General features: G+C 38.1%; 1 protein-coding gene across 4 annotated transcripts in view; it reads right to left on the reverse strand.

Annotated features, from left to right (window-relative positions):
- Positions 1-25,067, reverse strand: part of INPP4B (inositol polyphosphate-4-phosphatase type II B) — an 808,823-nt gene that overhangs the window by 244,876 nt on the left and 538,880 nt on the right. For 3 of the 4 annotated variants that reach the window (XM_027599074.1, XM_027599075.2, XM_027599073.2), the window contains one exon: positions 23,349-23,428. In XM_027599074.1, the coding sequence (XP_027454875.1) occupies positions 23,349-23,428 (80 nt within the window). Of the gene's footprint in view, positions 1-23,348; positions 23,429-23,772; positions 23,829-25,067 lie in introns of those variants that run through there. The other variant, XM_027599076.1, reaches the window with a different exon arrangement.

Here is a 25,067-nt window from a genome sequence, read left to right on the forward strand (position 1 = left end):
CAGAGTTTTGCCTTTGGGTTTGTTTCAGTTTCTTAGTGGTAGGAAATAGTGGTAAGAGATTTTTTTTTTTAAGCTAACATTAAAAAAGTTATACAGTATATGGTCAAAGTTTTACACTGTATAAACATAATTTTAGAATATAATGTATTTCAAACCTATGTAGTAAGAAATTCACTAAGCTTTAAATTGCACAATGGGGCAGGAACTCTGAAACCAAGCAATTCCTAGTGTCAGTACTTTTATGCTTAATTGCATTAGGATTTGCTTTACATTCTTCTGTTATTAAGCTGTAAAATCTTGTGGTTTTAAAAATATTTTTTTTTTCTCCTTCAATATGACAATTTTAAACCAAAACCCTTTAAAAATAAGGTCAAAACCCAGAAAATGTTAATTTATTTACAAAGATTTATTAAGGACCTACTATGTTGTAAGCACTATTCCTTACACAAGGGTAGTTGCAACAGAGAAAAAAAACAAAATTTGTGTTCAAATTCTCACAGAATTTGAACTTTCATGGTAAACAAATAAATGAGACATCAGAAGGTGATAAATGCCATGGGGAAAAAATTAAGCAGGGTTAAGAAGGTGGATGTGCACTGGGTTGGGGCTGCTACTCTATATTCAGTGGTTGGGAAAGGCCTGTCTAATACGGTACGATTTGAACAAACACCTAAAGGAAGGAAGGAAGAAGCCATATATCTTCTTGGGGGAAAATCTTTTTAGGCAGAAGAAATAGATGGTCCAAAGGCCTTGGAACAGGGTTCCCTAATCAAGGAAGAGCACAGGCACCAATGTGGCTAAAGCTGGGTAGGGTAGAAGGAGAGAAGACTAAGTAAGAGAGGTATGTATTCTTTTTATTTTGCTGCATAACAAATGACCACAAACTCACAATTTCTATAGATCCAAAGCCTGGGCCATATCCTCAACTCAGGGCCTCAAAAGAATGAAATCAAGACATAGGCTGCACTGCATTCTCATGTCTCATGGAAACTCTAGGAAAGAACCCACTTCCTAGCTCATTCAGGCTGTTGGGAGAATTTATTTCCTTGTGGCTGAATGACTGAAGCCCCCATTTCTTACTAGTTCTCAGCTGGGATTACTGACACTCAGCTCCTAGAGGTCACCTCAGGGTCTTACCGTGTGGCCCTCTCCATAGGCAGTATACAAGAGGGCAGTCTGCTTTCTCAAGGCCAGCAGGAGAATTTCTCTCTCTAGTCTGCTAAGATGGTATCTTATACAAGGTTCTCCCGGCCACCTATGTATAATGACTGGAGTGATTATCCCATCAGCTTTGGCATATGGGGTAACCTAATAAAGGGAGTAACTCTCCCATCATATTCACCAGTCCCACCCACACACAGGGAGAAAGTATCATGCCTGCTACTTTCCCACCACCAGGGAGGTAGGAATCTTAGGGGACATCTTCGCATTCTGCCTACCACAAGCAATGGTGAATGACATCAACTGGAGCTCCATGGGCCATTGTAAGAACTTTGCCTCTGTGAGTGGGGTGGCAGACTGAAAGAAGACTCTGAATTGGTATAAGTTTTAAAGTGAGAATCTGGGCTTCAGTGCAGAGGACAGACTGCAGGGAAGCAAAGAGAGAAGCATGAAAGTGAGTTAGAAGAAATTAGGATGAAGTCAAGACACGTCACATCCTATTTTTATTCTGAAGGTAGAAAGAACCAGATATTGTGATTGGTTAGACATAAAGAATAAGAGAAAGAGGAATCCGAGACTAGAGACTACATGAGCAATGGGAAGGGTGGAACCGCAATTTCTTGAGATGGGAAGACTGTGAGGATAAACAGGATTTTAGGGGAAGGAGTAGGCAGCAGACAGGAACAAAGAGTTCAGTTTTGAACATTTTAAGTGTGAGGTATTTATTTAAAGGTCAAGTAAAGATATCAGGTGATTGGATGTGAGAGTCTGGAGTTCAAGGGATCAGTCAAGGATAGAGATAAAAATATGGGGATCGTCAGAATATAGATGATATCAAAGGCTTTGAGACTGGATGGAAGTAAGTGAATGAATGAAAAGTATAAAGTCTATATCTAGACTCAGATAAGGACACCTAAAAGTTCAGAAGTCAGGGTGATGAGGAACAACATGCAAAAGAAATAGAGAAGTAGCCAGCTTCTTATTGGTAGGAAGAAAAAAAGTTCAGTTATCTCAGACACCAACTAAAGAATGTGTTTTGAGGAGACAGTGATCCAGTGTGCAGATGTGCCAAGGAGAGGAACATTGAGAACTTTCCATTGGATTTAGCAACATGGAGGTTATTTACTCCTGATCATGACAAGAGCTGTTTAGGTAAATGATAGGGATGAAATCTTGATGAGAATGGATTCAAAAGACAACCAGAGCAGCCAAAGTGGAGACAGCTCTTGAAATGGTTCTTCTGTACAGAAAAGTAGGGAAATGGAACATAAATTAGAAGATGTGGGAGATTGGATGACATTTTTCATGTTAACAGATACGATCTAGTAGAGAGGGAATAACGTATGACACAAGAGTAAAAGGGGATAACGTTCTTAGATAGATGAAAAGATATGGGATCTAAAAAACTAGTGGAGGGATTGATTTCAGACATGAAGCAGAGTTCGTAACAGCAAGAAGGCAGGCGGAGTGCATGCTGGTAGGTTGCTAAATACAGCGTGGGAAATTGTCAAATTCCTCTTCTCAGTGAAACAGAAACCAGATAAATCAGCGGAGAATGAGGAAGAGGGGAGATATTGTGGAGGTTCTGGGAACAAGGAGGTGTAAAATAATGGTCCAAGACAGTGGGAGAGCAAATGGACCAGGGAAATACAGGACTATACAACAGTAGCGAGGAGTTATGAACCAAATGAAATTTGTAAGAATGGAAGTCAGGTTATCCTAGCTCACTCAACTGCAAGGATGCATGTATGGAGTAGGTGAACAAAAGGTTGAATTTATCCATTTTTTGTTGTAGCTTTCATTTTTATTTCATCTATCATCTATCTATCCATCTATCTACATACCTACCTACCTATCCTCTGTCTACAGTTATCTATTTTGCCAAGGAAGTACAGTAACAGAAGAGGGGCCCAGGAGTTGAGGATATATGCGAGAGACTTGTTTGGTGATTCTTAAGTGATGGACCATGGAACCTCAACTGGATAAGAAAAGAAGAGTGGATATGAGGGAGGGGGTGATGACGAGTACAGACATGACTTTAGGATCAATGAGCTGGTACAGCCAAAGAGCAATGGGAAGGAGTATGCTGGCACAATGCGAGATGGAAGTCAGAAAATAGAGTATTTAAAATTCAGACTCTGGAGGGGTGGGATTAATGACAAGATCTAGCGGATGACCATGGGAGTGGGTTGCTGAAGTAGGGTAGAGAAAAGCCTGAGAGGCCCATGAACTGAAAAGATAATTGATGTGGCTATTAAATCACAAGATGTATGAGGGGAGTTGTGCTGAAGACAACACAGTGAACTGCAAGTTAAACTCCTTATGGAAGGAGGGGAGTGACATCTTTAGATGACCTTTGTAAGGCGGGGAATCTAACGGTATGTCTGAGGCCTTGAGCCTCAAATCAGGAGAGTTTTCAGAAGATGTTCATCCTACACCAGGTATGAAGGGCAGCCACTTGGCAGGGCTGCATCAGAGAGAACCAGCTTCTAGTTAAATGAAGAGGACTGACTGACGATGGGGGTGGGGCTGAGGAGGGACCTCAGGTATCAGAAGAGATTTGGGGAACAGAGGGCCCCAGGGCCAGAGTAGGGAGTGGACAAACAGGTGAAATAATGGGTGGCTATGTGGACAAAGGATGGCCTGGTAATTCAGAGCTTCTGCATGGTCAGAATGAGTAATGGTTACTGCCATAATAAGGAAACGGAATTTAGCTAGGGCAACACTAATTTTAAAATATTATAAAGACCTGAAATTTCCCATTTTCTGACTTTATCTTGTTCTGCTATGTAGTCTTAACACTGCCTTGCTAAATCACCCAGTGATTCTTTTAGAGGTCAAAATGTGACTGATTCACAAGAAAAGCAGTCGAGATACAACAAAAAAGATTCCCATGGAAATTTTATTGAAAGGAAAAAAGTAATTAAATCAAAGTTCAAGACACTGCTACAAGGCAACAGTATACTGCTTTTATTCATGCTAAATAGATTTTGAAGAATATTTGAATAGATCAAATGTCCTGCACCAGTTTTTCAACATAAAGTACACAAGAAAGTCATTTATTATTTCTCCAAATATCACCCTTTTAAAACATTATTCTAAGATTTCTGATTATAAGACAGTTTACATACTAGTAATTAAAAGGTTTTTATCACTTCTCTAAAAAAGAATCCATATAAGAAAAAGAATGGGTTTTGGCAGGAAGTAGAAAGGCAGTAAAATCTAAAGGTCACAGGAGTAGAACTTTCAATTCAAGAGCAATTGCTATATATCCTTTTGAAAATTTTTGAGAACTGAAGTATGTGTTCCAAATAAAAGTTTCCCCCACTTTAAATAACCCTGGATGCAGCTATTTTCTCTTATTTTCTTAAGATAAACTCCTCAGAACTCAGAATTAGGATTGAATAAAATCAGAGGATGTTTAGAGCAGAGAATAAGTATCATCCAATTGATTTGGTAGAAACTGAGGCCCAGAGCCAGGCAACAGGCTCAAGGCCACCTCACGAGTCAGCAGCAGTGTGGGGGTTGGTCCCCAAACTGTAGAAATCAGAAGGCCACATCCGATTTTTTAAACCTGGTTTCTGAAAACCAAAAGATAAAATGGTGGTGATTTATTTTTAGCTGCTTGTCAACATATTTATCATCCTTATCTGAAAAGTCTCCTCAAAACTGTGGTTTTAGTTTAGTCTTCAACAAAGACTGCTCCTGACCTCTGAGGCAACTTGTCTTCTGGGCTACATGATTTTTCTTCTGAGCAAGAGACTGCTGTGGATCGTTCTCTCTCTTCTTTTAAACTTTGTTCTGAGACTGGATTTTCCCCTAGAGCAGCATGAACTTTCTTGTCCATGTCTGGAGTTACGTTCTTTACATGTTGAGAGAATTGTTTCTTGTTGGCAGCACCATCTTCTTCCATTAAGTAACACACAGAATCTGGAACGTTCTGAACAATGATACCCTTCCAAAGTACTTCTGCACTGAGTTTCTCACTTTCTGAATATAACCAGGGACTCATTTGGTACTGAAAGGCAGAAAAGCTTCTTCACACAGCTCCCTTCGGAACCCCCAAAACTTTATTTCCAGTGGCAGTTGTGGTATGGACCGCATCCAAATACAAACGCCTTCACATTACAATGTGGAAGCTCATGACTATAAGCCACACAGACTGTCACAGCCCCTTCTGTTACAGGCACAAGCAATCTGACAAATGGTATCTTCATCAGTTACATAAACTATTATAATCTATTTAATTTATCCTGGATTACTCAGCATTCCCAAACATAGTAATCAGTTTTACCCTCTTGCCTTCTTCTAATTTTCACTTGGTATCTCTTGAAGTAGGTCTTATTCTTAACAACTTATTCTTGAAAACCCTATCCTATAGAACACAGACCCATGTCTGTGGCTCACCGCCACAGACCTACAGCAATGGCAAGAACTTTTTATAATTTAATTCATACTGGTAACAACAAGAAAACACAGTTGATGAAATAAGAACATGTTTTGAAAGTCTATTCCAAGAACTCTATCAGAGTCTAGTAACTCTTTGTTTTAGTTTGCTCAGGTTGCCATAAAATACAATTTTCTGTGTGGCTTAAACAACAGAAATTTATTTTCTTCCAGTTATAGAGGCTAGAAACTGAAATCAAGGTGCCAACATGGTCAGATGCTCGTGAAGGATCTCCTCCTGACCTGTGATAGATGCCTTCTCATTGAGTCTTCACATGATGAAGAGAAAGAGCAAGCTTTCTGGTGTCTCTTCTCATATGGACACTAATTCCATCATGAGGGCCCCATTCTAATGACATCACATAACCCTGATTGCTTCCCAAAGAACCAATTTCCAAATAACATCACAGTGGGGGTTAGGGCTTCAAGAGAGGAATTTTGAGGGGATACAAACATTCAGTCTGTCACACTCTTAAAACCTTTAACTTTAAAATTGCTAGAACATAACTCAATATTGGTCATTATTCATTACTTTTGTTTTATTCATAGAGAATCCATCTGCATTACATTTGCAGATGTCTGGAAAGTTCTTTTTTTTTTTTTTTCTTAAGATTTTATTTATTTGACAGAGAGAGAGAGACAGCAAGAGAGGGAACACAAGCAGGGGGAGTGGGAGAGGGAGAAGCAAGCTTCCTGCTGAGCAGGGAGCCCGATGTGGGGCTCGATCCCAGGACCCTGGGATCATGACCTGAGCCGAAGGCAGACACTTAATGACTGAGCCACTCAGGCGCCCCTGGAAAGTTCAATCTTAATATGACTTTGATTACTGAATCTGGCCCATCTTTCTTGAAATAAGTCTATTATTGCATCCTTAAAAAATTGCTATGCCTATAAATTATCTTCTCTCTCATCCATTCTATTTTTGTTTATTTTTATCTGGAACTTACCAGCAATGTGGTATTTACTTAACACTTCTAAGCTTAATTTTTTTCCTCTATAAAATAGCGATAATAATATCACCTATTTGATAAGATTTTTTGAGACTTAAAATGAGACATCCTAAGCAAACACTCAGTAATTATTATTATTTTGTTGGTGATGGTACTGGTCATGAAAACAATGGAAGAAGAAAACATGAAAACACTCAGTAATTATTATTATTTTGTTGGTGACGGTACTGGTCATGAAAACAGTGGAAGAACAGCTGGTGATGGTACTGGTCATGAGGGGATACAATTACTAGCAGTATTTTGAAATCTGGAATATTGCTTGGGTTTATCATCTGCCTCACTGATTGTGAAATAATATAAATAGATATTATATTCTGTGCCTGGTTTCTGACACAAAATTAAAACCCTTGTAATTTCCTAAGTGATAAGAGCACTGGGAGCATCTTTTGTTCTAACATTTTGTCTTTGACCCTGTTTCCTGACACAGAGCTCTTAAATCCCTTGGAATTTCCTGGATGATAAGAATACTTTTGTTCTGATGAGGCAATGTTTGGTGGGCTCCTGGATGGTCACCAGAAAGATCAAAACATGACTAGAAGCTTAGAATTTTCAGGCTCACACTCCACCTTCTGTGAAGGGGAGAGGGGCTGGAAATAGGGTGAATGATTAAAATGTTGTCTATGTGATCAGCCCTCCATTAAAAATCTCAAAAGTCCAAGGTTCAGATAGCTTCTGGGTTGGTGAACACATCCATGTACTGGGAGGGTGGTGCATCCCATTCAATTCCACAGGCATCCCACACATTTGGTGATCAGAGATGTCAGAAATAAAGTGTTCTGTGTGAGTGGTAAAGAAGAAACTCACAGGAGTGTTTTCCTTTGCATGAGACTGTTTTCTGAAGCATCAAATTACTATTCCTTTTCCCAATGTGGTTTTATTTAAGCCATTATGTTTTTAATGTTATTGTACTTTCTCTTCCCCATCCTATTATTGCTTAATAAATTGAAGTATTAAAGAACTTTATCGACAGCCTTAGACAGATTCTTTCTAAAATATCTTTTTATCAATGAATTTTAAAACTGGATCATAGGGTAGTTTTATTTTAACTTTTTTTTTTTAAGATTTATTTATATATTTGAGAGACAGAGAAAGCACACGAACGGGGTGGGGGAGAGGGACAGAGTGACTCCTCAAGCAGACTCCCCGCTGAGCGGGGAGCCTGACACAGGGCTCAATCCCATAACCCTGAGATCATGACCTGAGCTGAAATCCAGAGTCAGCTGCTTAACTGACTGAGCCACCCAGGCACCCTTATTTTTAACTTTTTGAGGAACCTCCATATTGTTTTCCAGAGTGGCTGCCGATAACTTTCCCTATTTACTTATTCATATGTTTGCTTTTCTTGACTGAAGTTTAAAACATTTTTGAGGCTTCACTTGGTTGCTTTTTTTTCTTCATCAGTTTATTAATTCATTCTTACAAACTTAACTCTTCTAAACTTGATAATGTTCAAAAGTGAACTCCGAATCCTTCTCTTAAAACCTGCTTCACAGCAGCCCTACTAAACCAGAATCTTTGGATTCATCGTTGTTTCCTTTCTTTCTTATGTCACATCCATGTTGTCACCAAATCCTATTCATTCTGTCTTCAAAACATATCCAGAATGTGATCACTTCTCAGCACCTCCAAGCTACCTTCCAGGTGAAAGTCACCATCACTCCTCACCTGGGTTAGTCCTACAGTCTGCATTGGACCCTTATGAATCGGCTTATGTGCTGACTATAAAAAGCAGAAACCTCCTACTTGGCTTCCTGCTCCCACCCCCTGCCCTCCTGCAGTGAGTCTATTCTCCACACAACTCACACTGTAAGTCTGACCATGCCACTCCTCTGCTCAAAACCCTGCGGCTCCATTCAGAGTGAAGGATGAAGCAAGCACAATGGCTTTCACTCCTGGGGCACCTAGACCCTTGCCGCCTCCTGGGCCTTATTTCTTTGACTGTCCTCCTCGTACTGCTCATTCAACTTTTGCCTCATGGGCCTCTTCACTGTTCTTTACGTTGGCTACGGCAGCAATACCATCACCACTGTCACCGTTACTCCTCAGCTGATATCTGCAGGGTCAGTTTTGCCAAGTTTTTGCTTATATGTCACCTTCCAAACGTGACTGGCACTGACCACTTACTGAACTCTAGGTAGTTTACCTGTTGACCATAGGTAGAGGACGTGTATGACCAAAGACAGGTAGGTACGAACAGCCTAGAGCTGGTGTATACTCATTTTTGAAAGAGGAGAAAGCTATTCAGGCTTAGTGTTATGAGACACTTAGGTTGATGATGATGATGATGGTAAAGATGACCAGTATTTATTGGGCACTATATACCAGGCACTATGTCAGTGGCATTACATGTATTACTTTCTAAAAAATCTCAGTATCAACATTATGAGGTACTCTTATTCCCAATTACAGATGAAGATTGTGAGGTGCCCTCAAAACTCTAAGCAGTACCTCTGTTCCTAAAGACTTCTTAAACTGGATCATGGAAGGGCTGTCTTTCAGGAACACAGGAGTTATCCAGTAAAAATCAATACCTTTTCCTTGTATAATTCACTAATTACATCCTCTAAGTAATGCAAGAATTACTCCCTTACTTCTCTTTGCCTGCAACCTTCACCCCTTCTTCTCCATTTCCCCATTCATCCCCCTCTAAGCATGTCATAGTCGTGGACGGTGACAATCCTCAGATGCTTTGCCCTAAGAATCTTAGAGTTTACCTAATCATCAAATCCAAATTCTTCATTTTTGAGCCAATAAAACTGAAGCACTCATACACAAAATTCCTTCTTGAAGGTAATGTCTAGGTAATGGCAGAAGGGACCACAATTTTTAGGAGTGATGTGACTTGGTTTCCAGTCCCAGCTAACATAAGAGACAATCTGCATGGTCGTCCTACAGTCTGCATTGGACCCTTATGAATCGGCTTTATGTGCTGATTATTAATATGTGTGAAACTTTTTCCTAGAATGAGTATTCATGTGTTGTTACAAAATGTTGCTTGTTCTCCATTCTTTGCCTCTCCAGCTTCAGCTGTTCATGATTCTATTCTTAAAATCAGTTCCAGAAGAAAACGCTCCTCATCTCTTGGAAATTCATCAGCCCTCCTTTCTGACTACATCTCTCTATAGAGAAGGCATTAGATGGAAGGTTTGTAAAGCTTTCATTGTGGAACGGACCTGGAGTGTATAAAAAAGGGAAAAGACTCTCCAAAAGAGATGTATTCCCATCTTTTACTCACCTTAGCCCTGAAACACAAAGAAAATTTTGCTGCCATATCACATCCATGACTAGCATTTTTGAACTCAAAGAATTTACAAAAACAACTTCTGAGAAAATAATAAAATTTTGTAACAAACACTAGGAAACCAGTTATATGTGTTTTTACCATTTCCTCCTAAATATCTTTTATTATTTAAATATAGTCTTCAAATGAATTTGGCAGGAAAGGTAAGATCACTTGAATAGTACTTGTTTCAAGGACTAGTGGGGCTTAAGGGAGGAAGAGATGCATGAAAGAGTAGGTAGAAAACTTTTTTTTCCTATCAAAATATAAAGGGATCTTTTCCTTAAAATCTAGCTTATGAACACAATTTTTAAGCTAATTTCAGTGGCGTTATTATGATTAGTAAATGACATTTACTCATGGGGAAATTTAAGCAAAGTGATTAACACTCCCGGTGAAAGTAATGGAACTCTAACTTCCTCCAATGTTACAATCACAGGCCTAACTACCTTAAAGTACTTTAAAGGCTATACCATAGAAGTAATAATAGAATTGGTCATAGAAGCAATTCATTTTTAGTGGTACTAGAGGTATGTCTCAATAGCCCAGAAATTTAGTGTTAGCTGGCAGTCTGCCCAACAAACAAGCAAACCCAAGGACCCTTAGAGACTGTCTCTCCTATTTACTGTGTATGTCCTTGGAAAATCTTCAATTTGATTCTAGATAAGAAAAAAATAATCCCCACCATACACCATTTTTAAGTTTAGGATTGAAACTTTCAAGTCTGCTTTGAATTAGAAAGACTGCATCAATGTTGAGGAAGATAAAAATGAGATAAAATAAAACTCAAGTTATCTGCTCTGCTCTTCAAAGGACAGATGGGGATTAGACCAAGTTTATTATGGCACCTTAAATTTGTTTTTAACAATCAATTTTTATACTAAGTCCTAAAGGAATGTGCTTATTTACTTTCCAATTTACATGTGCAAACCTAAGAAAGAAGCAATATTCAGCATATATCTATAAGCTAATTTGGTCGTTTCCTTTGCTTGTAATAATGTGACATATGCCCAGTACCATTTAGATAAGGTTAAATTAAATCTTCATTCAATGATTTCAGTTAATTTAAAAAAAATTTATATGCAAGATGTAAAACTGTTCTATAGTGTAACAAATTCATCAGTGCCCCACAATACTATAAAGAAAACTCTTTAATTATCTAATTTATCTATCAGGCATTTGGGTATTTCTATTAGGTATTTCTTATTCTTTTTTTTTATGTTATGTTAGTCACCATACATCATTAGTTTTTGATGTAGTGTTCCATGTTTCATTGTTTGCGTGTAACACCCAGTGCTCCATGCAGAATGTGTCCTCCTTATCCTAATAAGCTTATGTACATTGATCAAGGAACTCAACAGATCACCCATAAAACAGGCTGGGCCCATTATTAGAAGCAACTATCCCCCACTGTAGCGCAGCCTACAAAACAGTTTGAGTATACTGAAAGCAATTTGCATATATTGTTACTAAATGTAATTAAGTACAGCAAAATAAACTTGTCTATTCTTTCTTCTTTCTCATTCTACGTTTTATCTTTTTATCTTTGATTTCATCCTTCTCTTCTGCATTCTTAAAACTTCTCTTATCATATTTTTTTATGTTTTCTAGTTTCCTTAGCTTCCATTAATAAGATCATATTTGTCTTCCTTTCCTGGCAACTCTTTACCTTACTGAAGTCTTACTGCAAACAATCTTTCAACTGTACTTTTACTATGAGACAGCCATACTATGCCACAGAACTACAGACGTCAAAGAATTTTACTTAATAGATTAGGGCAAAAAATCCTTAGCTAGAGCATGCTATAAGGGGGAATACATTGTCAAGGGGCAGGTAATTTTTTTTTTTTAAACTTTTTAAAAATTTTTTAGAGGGAAAGCAGGGGAGGGGCAGAGGGAAAAGGAGAGAATCTTAAGCTGGCTCCGCGGTGATGCTGGACTGGATCTCATGACCCTGAGATCCTGACCTGAGCCAAAATCAAGAGTCCGATGCTTAACCGACCAAGCCACCCAGGAGCCCCAGGGCAGGTAACTTTCTATATTCCCTCAGGGATGGTACCTCCAACACAGCTCACTCATGTATGAAATAGAACTGACAATGTATAAATAGAACAGCAAAGTCAAACCTCACTGGCAACACAATTTACAATGGCGACTTTCCAGTAATCATGAAGCCTCTGTTAGCTGGGAGGGTGATGCGTTTTGACCTGCTTCTTCAGGCACCCACTCAAAAGCCTGATCATCATTTGGTCATAGGAAATTGAGAAGCCTGGGTGGGGGGTGGTGACCAGAACTTTTCACTGACATGCCTGGAGACTATTGTTTCTAAGTTCCCAATGAGAGTAAATTTGGGGAATACCAGGGTATTCTGCTTGGGTAAGACTTATTCCTTGCATAAGAGATACCCAAAAATGGAGGAACATAATTGGTTATCAGTGTGGGAAAGAATCTAAGGTGCACCATCTACACATACACACCATACAAACATTGTTGTGCTCTCTGTTTGGCCGAGGTTGAAACTAAGCTCAAAACCCAGAGAAGAGGGGTTCCAGAGAAATATGGGGATTCGGACTCCACCTTTGCAAAGTGTAAAGTGTGCACAAGCCACTATAAATGACAGAGGAAGTGGTGACAGTGTCAAGGTAATGACACTGTCAAGGGTAATGTGTGTGGTTGCAGATGAGGCTGAAGAAGCAGACTTATATCTTGTATATCTTGGCTGAGGTTTTTGCACACAAAGTTCATATACGTGCTCACGTATGGCGTGTACAGGAAGGAATATAACATTTAAAGCAGGAAAATAGCATAAGAGTAAGAATAAGAATAAGAATAAATTCAGATAAGAATTTTAGAAAGGATGACTTGAGAAGAGATGCTGAGATTTCTAGCTTCTGCTACCTCGAGGGTATCTGATGGTTCTTAATTTAGCCAAGAAAGGAAAAGCACCAAAAAGCGCAGCTTTCAGGGAAAGAACAAAGTTCAGTTTGGGGTCGTTATAATATTAGGTAATTGTGAAAATAAGTGTATGTCTGCTTATGCAAGCTGAAAATAAATCTGTCGATGAACATAAAAGAGACAGCATGTATTTTGTCACTTCTTTCCCATAGTTCTGTACAAATTTCACAAACCGGTGTCTACACAGCTCATGGCATGAATGTGAAATGCCACAGGGTTGGCAATGCTTATGGACCGGGGGTGAGGGATGGGAGAAGGAGGGGTGGGTAATGGCATGTTATAGAGCAGCATGATGTGCAGGGGTGGGGAGTGTGTGTGTAAGAGTGAGTGTTCATGTGGATGAAGACCACATGCCTGCCTACAGATGTATGTGTTAGAAAACAGGCTTATGGTGGGAAAAAAGTGGATAATACATATGGACAGTCATACCCGTATTTCTCTGGAAAATACTTGGTTGTTCTTGTTCAAAATCAGCATTTTCTAAATTATGCGGCTGTGTTTCTTGGAACACAGCAGCTGATAAACTGTTAATAGCTTCCTTCCATGAAGGAAGCTCCTTGTGTTCAAATTAGTTTGGGAAAGCTGTGGGCAACATCTGTCTTCCGAGAGCCTCAAAGGGCCTTGAGGACTAATGAAGGCACTGAGAAGTCCTCCAGGGAAGTGACCCTTTTCATTTTTTAGTATAGCATTTTCAAACTTATTTGACATAAAACTCCTTCATTCAAAGAACATATACTAATAACTGAAGAGATACTGGTATTCAAAAAAAAAAAAACCAAAACAGTTTGGTAAAAGCTGATATAAATGTGTCCAGAGCAGCAGAAATGTAGGGTGATAATGAAGAAAGTGACTTTGGTAAATATGGGCAAATCCAATACCAAATTTTCAGGTCAAATATAATTCCTTGCAGGCCTAATCATCCCTGCAAATTATCTTCAAAGCTAAATTAGCTCTCAAACTTCTTAAGCAGGTAGGTCTTTGGGTACAGATATTAACTTTATGCGATTTGCATTTTAAAAGAGGAATGATTTCAGGCTTTTCTATACAAACTGAGAAGCTATTAAAGTGTGCTCTAAGTATGTGCTGTCCCTTCGGTGACTGAAAACTCTAATTTGCAATCTGATGAATATGACATCTTTTGAATAATGCAAACTAAGAAAGTGCTAATTGGTTTCCATGGTCATACCTACAGCTTCATGAAAATGGATTAGGAACATAAAGAAAAATGCAGAATATATGACTGCAGAGCCATTTAAATTATAAATGAAAGACAATCTAGTTGAATGAAATGCCAAATAATAATAGCGATCATTTTAATAGGTGGTGAGCATGATCTGCACCTGCTTTGCATCAGATACTGTTTGATAGGCTCTGTACAATATATCTACTCCTCATCTGCAAAAACAAAACACAACAAAACCTGAGGCTAGGCAAGCTAATCAATAAAAAATAAATAAAAATTATAGGTCACATTTGTTGAGCACTTACTTTGTGTCAGGCACTGTTGTAAGTATCTCACATCAGTAAGTCTTGTGAGCCTCACCACAACCCTGTGAGATGGGAACTATGTCGTTCCCATTCCACAGAGGAGCTCACACACTGACGTCAGAGTACTCCACCATCCTGCTAAGCAAGAGAAGAGCCAGAGAGCCTGATTCAGGTATGTATGGATTCAGATATGTCTCTAAATCACCTACTCTTTCTACTTCTCCACTGTTCTGATCGCATGATATTTGTACACTTTGCATATTCTGATTTTATATTAAATTGATATAATTTTAACAGTAATGAGAAAGTGGCTCATGTTAGAGCCTTTTGATAATTTGAGGCAGTTGTGTCCCCAAAGGACATTGATACATAATCAGTAGGAGAAGCAAATGTCCCCACTTCTGTGTTTGATGTCTCCCTTTATTCTCACAGTCTGGTCCTGAGAAATGTCACTTGAATTTACCTCTGTAGACAGTTTATGATATATTCAGCAATAAAATGCATCAGTAAACTCTAACAGCAGTTGACACACTGTGTTATATTCATGAATTTCGGTCCTGACTTCAATGCTATATTGTTAACGTTTTAAGTAAAAAAAAATTTTTTAAATTTTTTGGCCAACTCTGGTGACAAACTGCTCTCCATATGCCTCTTGCTGGTATCTGCCACCTGATAAGAAGCCATATCTGATGTTAGAGGGGTTAAAGCCAGAATTCAGGTTTCAGGTATCTATTTCTCAGATAATAAAAATAATATATTTGGATCAACGGTTAAACTGACACCTTTGCCACTGACCATTTTAGAGAATTGTGGATGTTACATTTTAAGAAAGAACTTCAGCGGTGTCTGGGTGGCTCAGTCAGTTGAGTGTCTGACTCTTGGCTTTGGCTCAGGTCCTGATCTTGGGGGTCGTAGGATCGAGCCCTGTGTGGGGCTCCACGCTCAGTGGAGAGTCTGCTGGAGATTCTCTCCCTCTGTCCCTCCCCCTCCCCCTTTCGCTCGCGCTCTCTCTCTCAAATAATTAATAAATCTTTAAAAAAATGAAAAAAGAACTTCAACAAACTAAACAAGCAAATGAAGCAAACATTGAGTTATGGTTGGGGGAATTAGTAAGTTTAATGCAAGAAGCAAGGAAAACAATACTGATAGAGTGCTTTTCTCTAATGCAAAGCAGTGCAAAGGACTTTACTACATTTATTAATTGCTCAGAATTACCCTAGGAGGGAGGTCATTACTATTTCTATTAACAGATGGTACAGAGAACAGAAAATATGCCGGGGGTGACACAGCCGGTGGCAAAGCAGGAACTTGAACCCAAGCCTGGCATAAAAGCCTGCTGTTCTTTCTACTACACCACATTTTTTCCTCAGAAAAAAAAAGGAGAGACAATTTAAAGTTGGACAAGAGCTGCTTTCAAATGTGATCATAGTGAAAAGGCATGAAGCTTGTTCTCCTAAACTCCATGAAGGAGAGTGGGGGCCAAGGCCAGGACATCAAATTTGAGATAAGAAAGGAATACTTTTCTGACACTCACCTGTCTGGAAATGGGAAAGATGTTTGTACTCCCTGTCACTAAAGGGGTCTAAAGAGAAGCTGAAGAGCCCAGATCACTTCTGTTCTCAAAAATTATTTAATTTTAAGATTCTATTTTTTTTTTTTTAAAGATTTTATTTATTTATTTGAGAGAGAGACAGAGAGAGAGCACATGAGAGGGGGGAGGGTCAGAGGGAGAAGCAGACTCCCTGCTGAGCAGGCAGCCCGATGCGGGACTCGATCCTGGGACTCCAGGATCATGACCTGAGCCGAAGGCAGTCGCTTAACCAACTGAGCCACCCAGGCGCCCTAATTTTAAGATTCTAAACAAAATATATATTCTCTAGGAAATCCTTGATACCAAGGACACTTCTCTTTTGGTCTCCAGTTTCCATCCCGTCCCAGCTGCGTGACCTAAAGGAAGTCAAACCGTGTTCCTCAGTTGACCTCTTAGTACAGCAGGAATGTATCACCTTTCAGGCAATGTTATTAGAAGATTGGATAAGATGAGACATGTGACATACTTAATCCATCATAAAGCTCAAATAGTGTCAGTTACCTCTTCCTGCACGTTTACAAGGTCAGGGTCTGTCAGAATCTGAGGCATTTTCTGTTATCTTCACTTGGGTCATGCCAAAAACAGTGAAGGAAACACTCCGTAGATGCAAGGCTCTCCCTTTACATGTGCATCTGGATCAGTCATGAGTGTGCATTTGCTACTGACTTGCATGTTTTCCTGCTTGCTCACCCCCAAAGAAAAAAATGCAGAGTTCTTATGCATTGCTCTCAGGGTTTATAATGTACATTTTTAGTAAATTCTATGCAAAAGCATCAATGAAGTAGCTTTTACATGCCATCTTCATCTTCTGACTTTTCCACTGGTGCATTCAATAAAGTATACTGCTATTCTGTTTTATAATAATCACAGATATGCTATTTCCTCCCAAAGAGGGTTTTTTTGTTTTTATTTTTTTGTTTTCCCAGCTGCCAAGGTCTATTGTCCTTATTTAATATAGAAAATGTTTCAGACAGGGGCGCCTGGGTGGCTCAGTTGTTAAGCATCTGCCTTCGGCTCAGGTCATGATCCCAGGGTCCTGGGATCGAGCCCCCCATCGGGCTCCCTGCTCGACAGGGAGTCTGCTTCTCCCTCTCCCACTCCCCCTGCTTGTGTTCCCTGTCTTGCTGTCTCTCTCTCTCTGTCAAATAAATAAATAAAATCTTTAAAAAAATGTTTTAGACATACATAAGAATTAGCGTTGTGGAACCATCAGAACTTTCTGCTGCAATCCTACTTTCTGATACCTAAAAAAGCTAACTGGAAGACTTTTAAAAGAGAACAAAATATATTCAAAATACATGTGACTATTAAAATGTTTGGCTGTAATTTTTTTAAATCCTTCTGAAGTTCAAATAAATATTGATAAGAAAAGATGTCATTAAAGAAGTATTCATCATACATATAAGTTTAAAGACTATAATCTGGTGCTTAAATTAAGAAGACTTGCATAACTATTATTTGCATAGAGGAAAAGAGCAGTGACAGGAAATGCAAACTCTATGAAAATTTAATTCCATTTGAAATGAAAAAGAAATTTATCCTTTAAAACTCTTCTGTCAATTTATGGCCACTGTTTATCACAAGGACTGTGGAGGTTCATATGTATTGTATTCATGCATTTCATCAGATTCATTCTGATCCATTGCCCTGGGGGCTAATGAACATGCGTAGGCTCCCAACCTGTGAGACGTTCATGACAATTTCATCTTTTTATCACTCTGAGTATGCTTATGTAGAAAACTGTATGTCATAGCCCAAGGAACCTCTCCTTATCATTACTTCCAGCTCTCAAGCTAAGAACATGCCTTTGGGAGATTAAGTTAAAAGTTAACTTAGTTAACTTTTAATTTTTAACAAAGTTAAAAATATGTGGGTTTTTTGTTTATTGTTTTCTTACTTTTAGAAACAAAATTGAAATGTGCATCTGTGCGTTTGTGTGTTTAAGAAGGCTAAATTGAGCAAAACTCCAAAAACTAAAAATCTAAAGACTTCATAATTTCGACCTTACCTTCTCTAAGCATATATATTTGACAACAGTGGAAAAAAAAGTATTCATGGTTTGTGAAAAAGCAAAATAACCCTAAAATAATATAGATGCACAAACACATACCCATCTACATAATCTATGACAATTTATATATGCATAAATATGTACACATATTTTAAGTGTAATATGTACACTTAAAACAGGGAAAATTTAAAAACAAACAGTAGGCATCTATTGTTCATTTATTTCATAGCCTCTCCCACACATCTGGATATTATAAAACATAACACCATATGTCTATTTAGGATCATGAGAGTCTAATGTTTTATGTTACATGACAGCATTACTGTAAATGTGGCAGAGTAATAAATGAAAACAAATTTTCTTTTATGAATAAATTGAAGAATATTTTGTCACATCCATTCTGATAAAATTATATAAATGTTTGTTTAACTTGGAGGGATTACATGCAAAAGATTACAGAAGAAATAATAGAACACTCGTTAAGTGCTCTATTCAGAGTTTCTGTGACAAGGTAAAGCGGCCTTATTCAAGTAAAACTTGAATAAGGTTTTCAACTTTTCAAGCATATTACAATCTATCCCTCACTGTTACTCTAAAAGTTACTTGTCTCAGATAGACTCTAATGCTTTGGCTGCATTACATGCACTAATTTAGGCGGATGCCATTCAGAAAGCACTGGTACTTGGTTTACATTTAAGCATCCATACAAATATAAGAAAGTCATCATCATGAATCAAAATTCCAACAAGTAATTATTGAACCTCTACTATGTAATGGGCATATGAAATTGAATTTTAAGATAAAGCGTTAAGAAAAAAGAAGTGAGGCCCCTGAAACTCTCCAAAGAACAGAATATAAAATAGAGAAGAAAACAAAGATTCTATTAGATCATTAGCTTCCTATGAGGCAGGGAAATAAAACAGAACAAGCTCTGGAGTCAGACCAAATTGGATTCTAATCTTACTTGTACAATTAGCGGCTGCAGGATCATAGCCAAGTTGCTGTAACACAGAAATGATAATGCTGCATAGATTGAAGATCATGCATGAAGAGCACTTAATACTTCCTTTGCATGCTAGCAGATGCTCAATAAATAATGAGACTTTTTTCATTAATAGTGTTATTAGTAACATCAACTGCAAAATATTAACTATCACTGTAGTTAACATATGAAAAGTTCTTCATAAGTGCTTGCTGAATGAATGAGCACTGAATGTAGCCTAAACTTTGAGGAGATATGCAATGAAACTCATATGAAACAGAGACAAGGTCAAAACACATCCATCTGTCTCAATTCTGAGAAGGATTTCTTAAAAAAGAAGTTTTACCCTTCCCCCTTTATTTCTGCCTTTGTGGTTGTTGGAGTACTTTAAGAGCAACGTCATTTTTCCCAACTGCTAGCACCATTCCGAGAGACAGAACTAATCTCTCCATTCTTTTATTAAATTATGAAACAGGATTATGGTGTTCCAAATTTCTGCTTGCATGGTCCTAAGACATTCAGATAAGGTTAGCAGGGCAAATGACTGTCAGGTGCTTGAACAGCAACCCAGGTTTGGGGCCTGAGGATGCCAAGCTTCTGGGGTGAGAATAGATTCCACAGGTTTCCCTCAGTCTCTCCCTTAACCAGGCAGGCTGGCTCCCACTTTCTGCCATCATGGCTAATCTGTCTGAGTTCTTCATGGCATGTTGACACTCGTTCTGTCTTCACTCACTGTGACACAAGGCACTGCAGTGAAACCGAAGTGGGAGAAACGGTGAACAGGTGGTTCTGCACCTGAGTCCTTGCTTTGCTCCTCCATAACCTAAGTCACATGATGTGTGATACATTTTAACAAGTTCTCAGTTTTCTCCTTTGTCAAAGGAGACAAGAAGCGGGTCACTAAGAGCACAGGCTCTGCAGTCAGAAATGTGTGGCTCTGTACCTTGGCTTTCCCATTTATGAGCACTGTAACTTTGTGCAAATCACTTAACTGCTTTTTGTATCTCACTTTCTTAATTTATAAAGTGGCAAAAAGAATAGCACCATAGACTCATTTGATAAGGGTTGATGAGGCAATATCTCTAATATACTTATCCAAGCATAAAGCACATAGAATCTTCTTCTTCTTCTCTTTCTTCTTCTTCTTATTATTATTACTGTTAGTATAAGATTATCCACTGTCTTTCACGCCTACATTTGTAATCCTCTATACAAGGACCTTAGCTTGTTTACACTGTAGTATGAAAGCCAGGAAGATGTGGCAATGAATTAGAGAACAAGAACAGAAAATACAATGCAGATCTAAAAGAAGCCAGAGGAGACAGGAACAACCAAATGTAGACTAGCAAAACAAAGTAAATATAATACAAAAGTAAGAGGGTTAGTACTAAATAAAGATATCAAGTCCAGTCGGGATGCTAGAACACTCAGACAGTAATTTAGTAACTACATATTTAAAGCAAGACGAGTTATATGAGTAGGCACCAGTTTGTGTTTTGGGGGTATTTTTCTCTAAAACATGCAAATAAAATTTATTCAATAACTTAAAAAATGGACTATCTGATATTTCATGAAATTTTAGTCTAAATCTATAAATAAGATGCACACTTCTTGCCCCTTTAAATTTTCTGTGGGAAAAAAGAATTCAATTCCAAATTCTGTTAAAAATTTCCAGTTCAAACACAAATGACACAGTAGCCACATTAAACTATGGTGCTCTGTGGAGTTAGTTTGAGAGTTTTGGAATTGGAATTATCTGATAAGAAACAACTCAAAGGGACGGTGAATACAAAACTACATAGATTTTTGGGAAGCTTCCCATCAGAGACTGTTTGTAGAAATGTACCCTATTTCTGTGAATTTGTTTCACAGAAATCCGAGAATTCCATTGCTTTAAAAATGACTGGATGGGGCGCCTGGGTGACTCAGTCGGTGAAGCATCTGACTCTTGATTTTGGCTCAGGTCATGATCTCAGGATCATGAGACTGAGCTGCGTGGGGCTCCGTGCTCAGTGGGGAGTCTACTTGAGATTCCCTCCCTCCCTCTCCCTCTGTCCACCCCTATGCTCTCTCTCTCTCTGTCTCTGAAATAAATAAATAAACCTTTTAAAAAATAATGACTGGAATCTAAAAGGAACAAAATGCAAATATTGTCAGTGCAAAGTGATATTAAAACAAAACAAAACAACCAAAAAAAAAAAAAAAATGCTCTTATCCCCAACCTAATGTTCTTCCAGCACAGTACCTCAGAGACTCACAAGCCAGGGGAAAGAAGATGAATTACATCTGAAGTAAAAAACATGAAGTGTCAGAAATCAAAAGGCTATCATAAGTCTACAATGTGTCTAGTTCATGGGGAGAGAAATTCACACATTTGGCAAAGCATGAAAAGGGAGGGAAAGAATAATAATCTAGCCATTTCAAAATTAGTTTTTAAAAAATTATTTTCTCTAGGGGCGCCTGGGTGGCTCAGTCGGTTAAGCGTCTGCCTTCGGCTCAGGTCATGATCCCGGGGTCCTGGGATCAAGCCCCACACCGGGCTCCCTGCTCAGCGGGAAGCCTGCTTCTCCCTCTCCCTCTGCCTGCCACTCCCCCTGCTTGTGTTCCCTCTCTCACTGTGTCTCTCTCTGTCAAATAAATAAATAAAATCTTTAAAAACAACAACAAAAAATTATTTTCTCTAGAAAACTAAATTCTTTGTTGTTAAACTTGTTTTCCTTTTATACAATCAAAATCAAATGAGTATTAGGCAGAGGTATTAAGATCAAAAGTGGAAATATGTATTGATTATATTCCTGTTTTGCTTACAGTGGTAGTACTCTAAACTTGACCCTTTTGTTCCTGATATTCTGAGTGTTTACTAATCACTTAGATATCTATGATATCTAATATCTAATATCTAATAATATCACTGAGATATTCTATGTGTTTACTAATCTTCATTCCACTAAGAATTCACGGTCCCCTGATTTCTGTTTCAAAGGTAGTGTCTAAAGGTGCAGTGTTGTGCTGATGTTAATGGCAGTTATGATAGAATCAATGCGAGTCAGCAAGAGGAGGAATGAAGTGCTATGCATCTTATCTAGAAAACAGGTGGCCTGCTAGTGGTCCTAAATTAACTTAATGCTTGACATCACATATCATGAATCCAGGGGTACTCTGGTCAGTCTCACCACTGCGCTAGAGCACTAACACATATTTTCTAGAGTATCCGTGACATTGCTAGCTAGACTTTTCAGCTGATCCACACAAACTTTAAGCTGAATATCACCACAGCAAAATTTTATTGGGAACACCACCACAAAACTGTGAAGATTTTAAAATGTCTCCCCAAATAAAATTTAACAACAACAACAACAAAATAACAGATATTTAAGAGACACAACAGAGAGTGAAGATAATGGCCTCATTAGAACCCATCAACACTTATTTTTCTGTATGAATATGAGCTACTTTAAATTACTTTATACTCCCCTAAGTCAAAATGCAAAACTGTAAGGATCAGGAAAAATCAGAAAAGGAGACAGCCCATAGTATAGATTCCAGCATAAGCCACAGCATCTTTACTGAAATAAATTGGTTACAAGTGGGTCCTTGCCGGGGCAAGGCAGAGGGCAAGCACTTAAGACACTGTCTCTTCCCTGGGAGTGGTCTTTATGTTTCATCAAAAGAAGAACTTCTTGAGATTTCCAAGTAGTGTCCTATACAATCTTTACATTTGTTTATACTATGCAAATATTGCAAGGAATATATTATGTGTACATAATTACAGGAGTTATTATACAGTTAGAAAACAGCATACTATTGTTTAGAATGTACAATGAAGTTTTTTAAAAAAAGTTTATTCTATTTAACACTCTTCTTAGCCTTAAAATACTATGTAACTTCCTAAAGATTGTTGTCTGGTCTATATCAAAACAAATTGTACTCATACTCAAAATTACCTCTGATCTACTGCCTGCTTCAATATGAGTCTGTTTTAACTTATGTTTTATATTTCATAGGATAGCAACAAAATAAACTTAAAAAAAGAGAATAATCAACTTACCCTCTATTATCATAAATTTGCAACATTGCCACTAACAAACATAGTTCAAACCTAGAAGCTTACTTGACTTAAAAAGTTATTTTAATAAGTAACAGAAAAATTATTTAATAACGTGCTCATCATTTCTATTCTTACTATCAAAGAATTTCATCAGTTTAACGATCATGTTATTATTTTTCCCATACGGAATGATAACCTCTGACAATGTGAACTTGAATAATTGCTGTTTCGCTATAACTTGCTGCTATGGAGAACGTGAGCCATTTGACAGCTGACATCTAAACATCTGCAAGAACTGGGACTTTCAAGCCCCACCATCCTTCAGTGAGTATCATCGGCTGTTCACTTTAAAGCATTTCTGCAGACAAAGACCCACCTCAGGCTCAGGACTAGCAGCTGCTCCTTCGACTTCAGTAGCTCCCCCACTTTAAAACTGGCATAGCCCAGGAAGCTTCGCTGAAAATAAGAAAGAATGGTTTTCGTTAACTTCAGAAGTCCTTAATATTTTTGCTGTCGCACAAATCATACAAAATTAGAAGAATGAAATGTTGACTCCATGAGCCTGACAAATATTTCACATGCAGAGATAAAATTATCACTGACAGAGATATAATAATAGAGCCTTCTTGTGGGGTGAGGTCCAGGGGTGCAAATGTAACCTTTTCATTAAAAACAAAGAGACCAGTAGCCTGGAAAATAACAAAATGTCTAATACGGAAGCCAGGACTTTTCAGCGAACTAATTTTCTTCCCCTATGAAAACTGGGATAGAAGAAAAGATGATAAACTTTCAATATTTACCAATGCTGCCGTCGTTCTTATTAGAATTCCTCAAGTCACTGGCAGCAACAACTTTGTATTCCAGATATGAGCAAATCTGTTAGTTGGAGCTATTTTTATGTGGGACTCTGTACAAGTTATAAATAGAAATGCTGTATTTCTCTCCCATCACAGCAATGTTTAAAAGCATTTGTTTCCTTTGTTATTTCTATACTAGCATGGGACAATTTCATTCCAATACACAAAACAGAAAGGTACTTATTCTGTTACATTTTCTAAAATTGCTTTTTAAACCTATCATACTGGCTGTTGACTATCTATGAATATCTCCTTTCTACACTCTTTGACTCATAAGCTAAAGAATAAAACTCTAAATTGGTTTTTCTTTTCCAGGATACAAATCTTTCATCTCTTTTTAACATTCCAGGCTGCTTCTGATTTAAAAGTCAAAATATTATGGTATACCATAAAGAGTATTTCTCGTTCTCCCCTCAAGGTCAAGAAGTAAACATGAAAATATCAAACCCATATCATCTAGGCCATTGCTGTCTAACACACTGTAACACTCTACAAGAAGTCAACACTACGTCTTCCAGAGCATTCTCTTTTCATGGGTCTGTTGCAGGGCTGCACTAGAATGAGAGCCTGGACTTCAGGGGTCTGAGGACAATTGGGTCTTTTCAGCGAAAAGTGTGCAGTTATTTCATACACAAAAGGCTGCAACCACACTTAGCGATTGTTAAGCATAAGGCATAAGAAAGACAAGCTTCAGGTCCATATTTTTCTCCTTCTTTTCAATTTAGAATTGTTTCAAAAAAACTTGAGGGCAAACATTGGAAATACAACTCAGTTCTAAAGTTGGAGATGCCTACACATTGGCAAGGATAAACCCAATGAATTAACTTGAAACTCACAGAGCTGGCTTAGAGACACCAAATCACCTAAAGCCAGAACATGAGACTAAATTATCAGGAGAAGGACGCCAGGTGAAAATACTATTTGTGGCGAAAGCTCTGATGATACGTCAATGAGTGATGAAATGAGAATGAGTCAAGGCAGAAAAGGAAGACCAAGTGCTATATGGACAAAGCATGAAGGAATTTAGGGTAACTTTTCAGCAAAGGGCAGAGAAGAGCCTGGGAGAGATATTGCTGAACAAAAGCATTAATGTCACCTCATCAGAGATAGCTACTAGAACATCCTTATGAGCATGCCGCCCCATCTATATACTCTGCTAATCTCTATTTCTTATCCTGTTGTAATTTTCTCTATTGGCACTTACCACCATATGACATAACACATATATATATATATAT

Source organism: Zalophus californianus, chromosome 2, assembly GCF_009762305.2.
Source record: "Zalophus californianus isolate mZalCal1 chromosome 2, mZalCal1.pri.v2, whole genome shotgun sequence".
NCBI lineage: Eukaryota > Metazoa > Chordata > Mammalia > Carnivora > Otariidae > Zalophus > Zalophus californianus.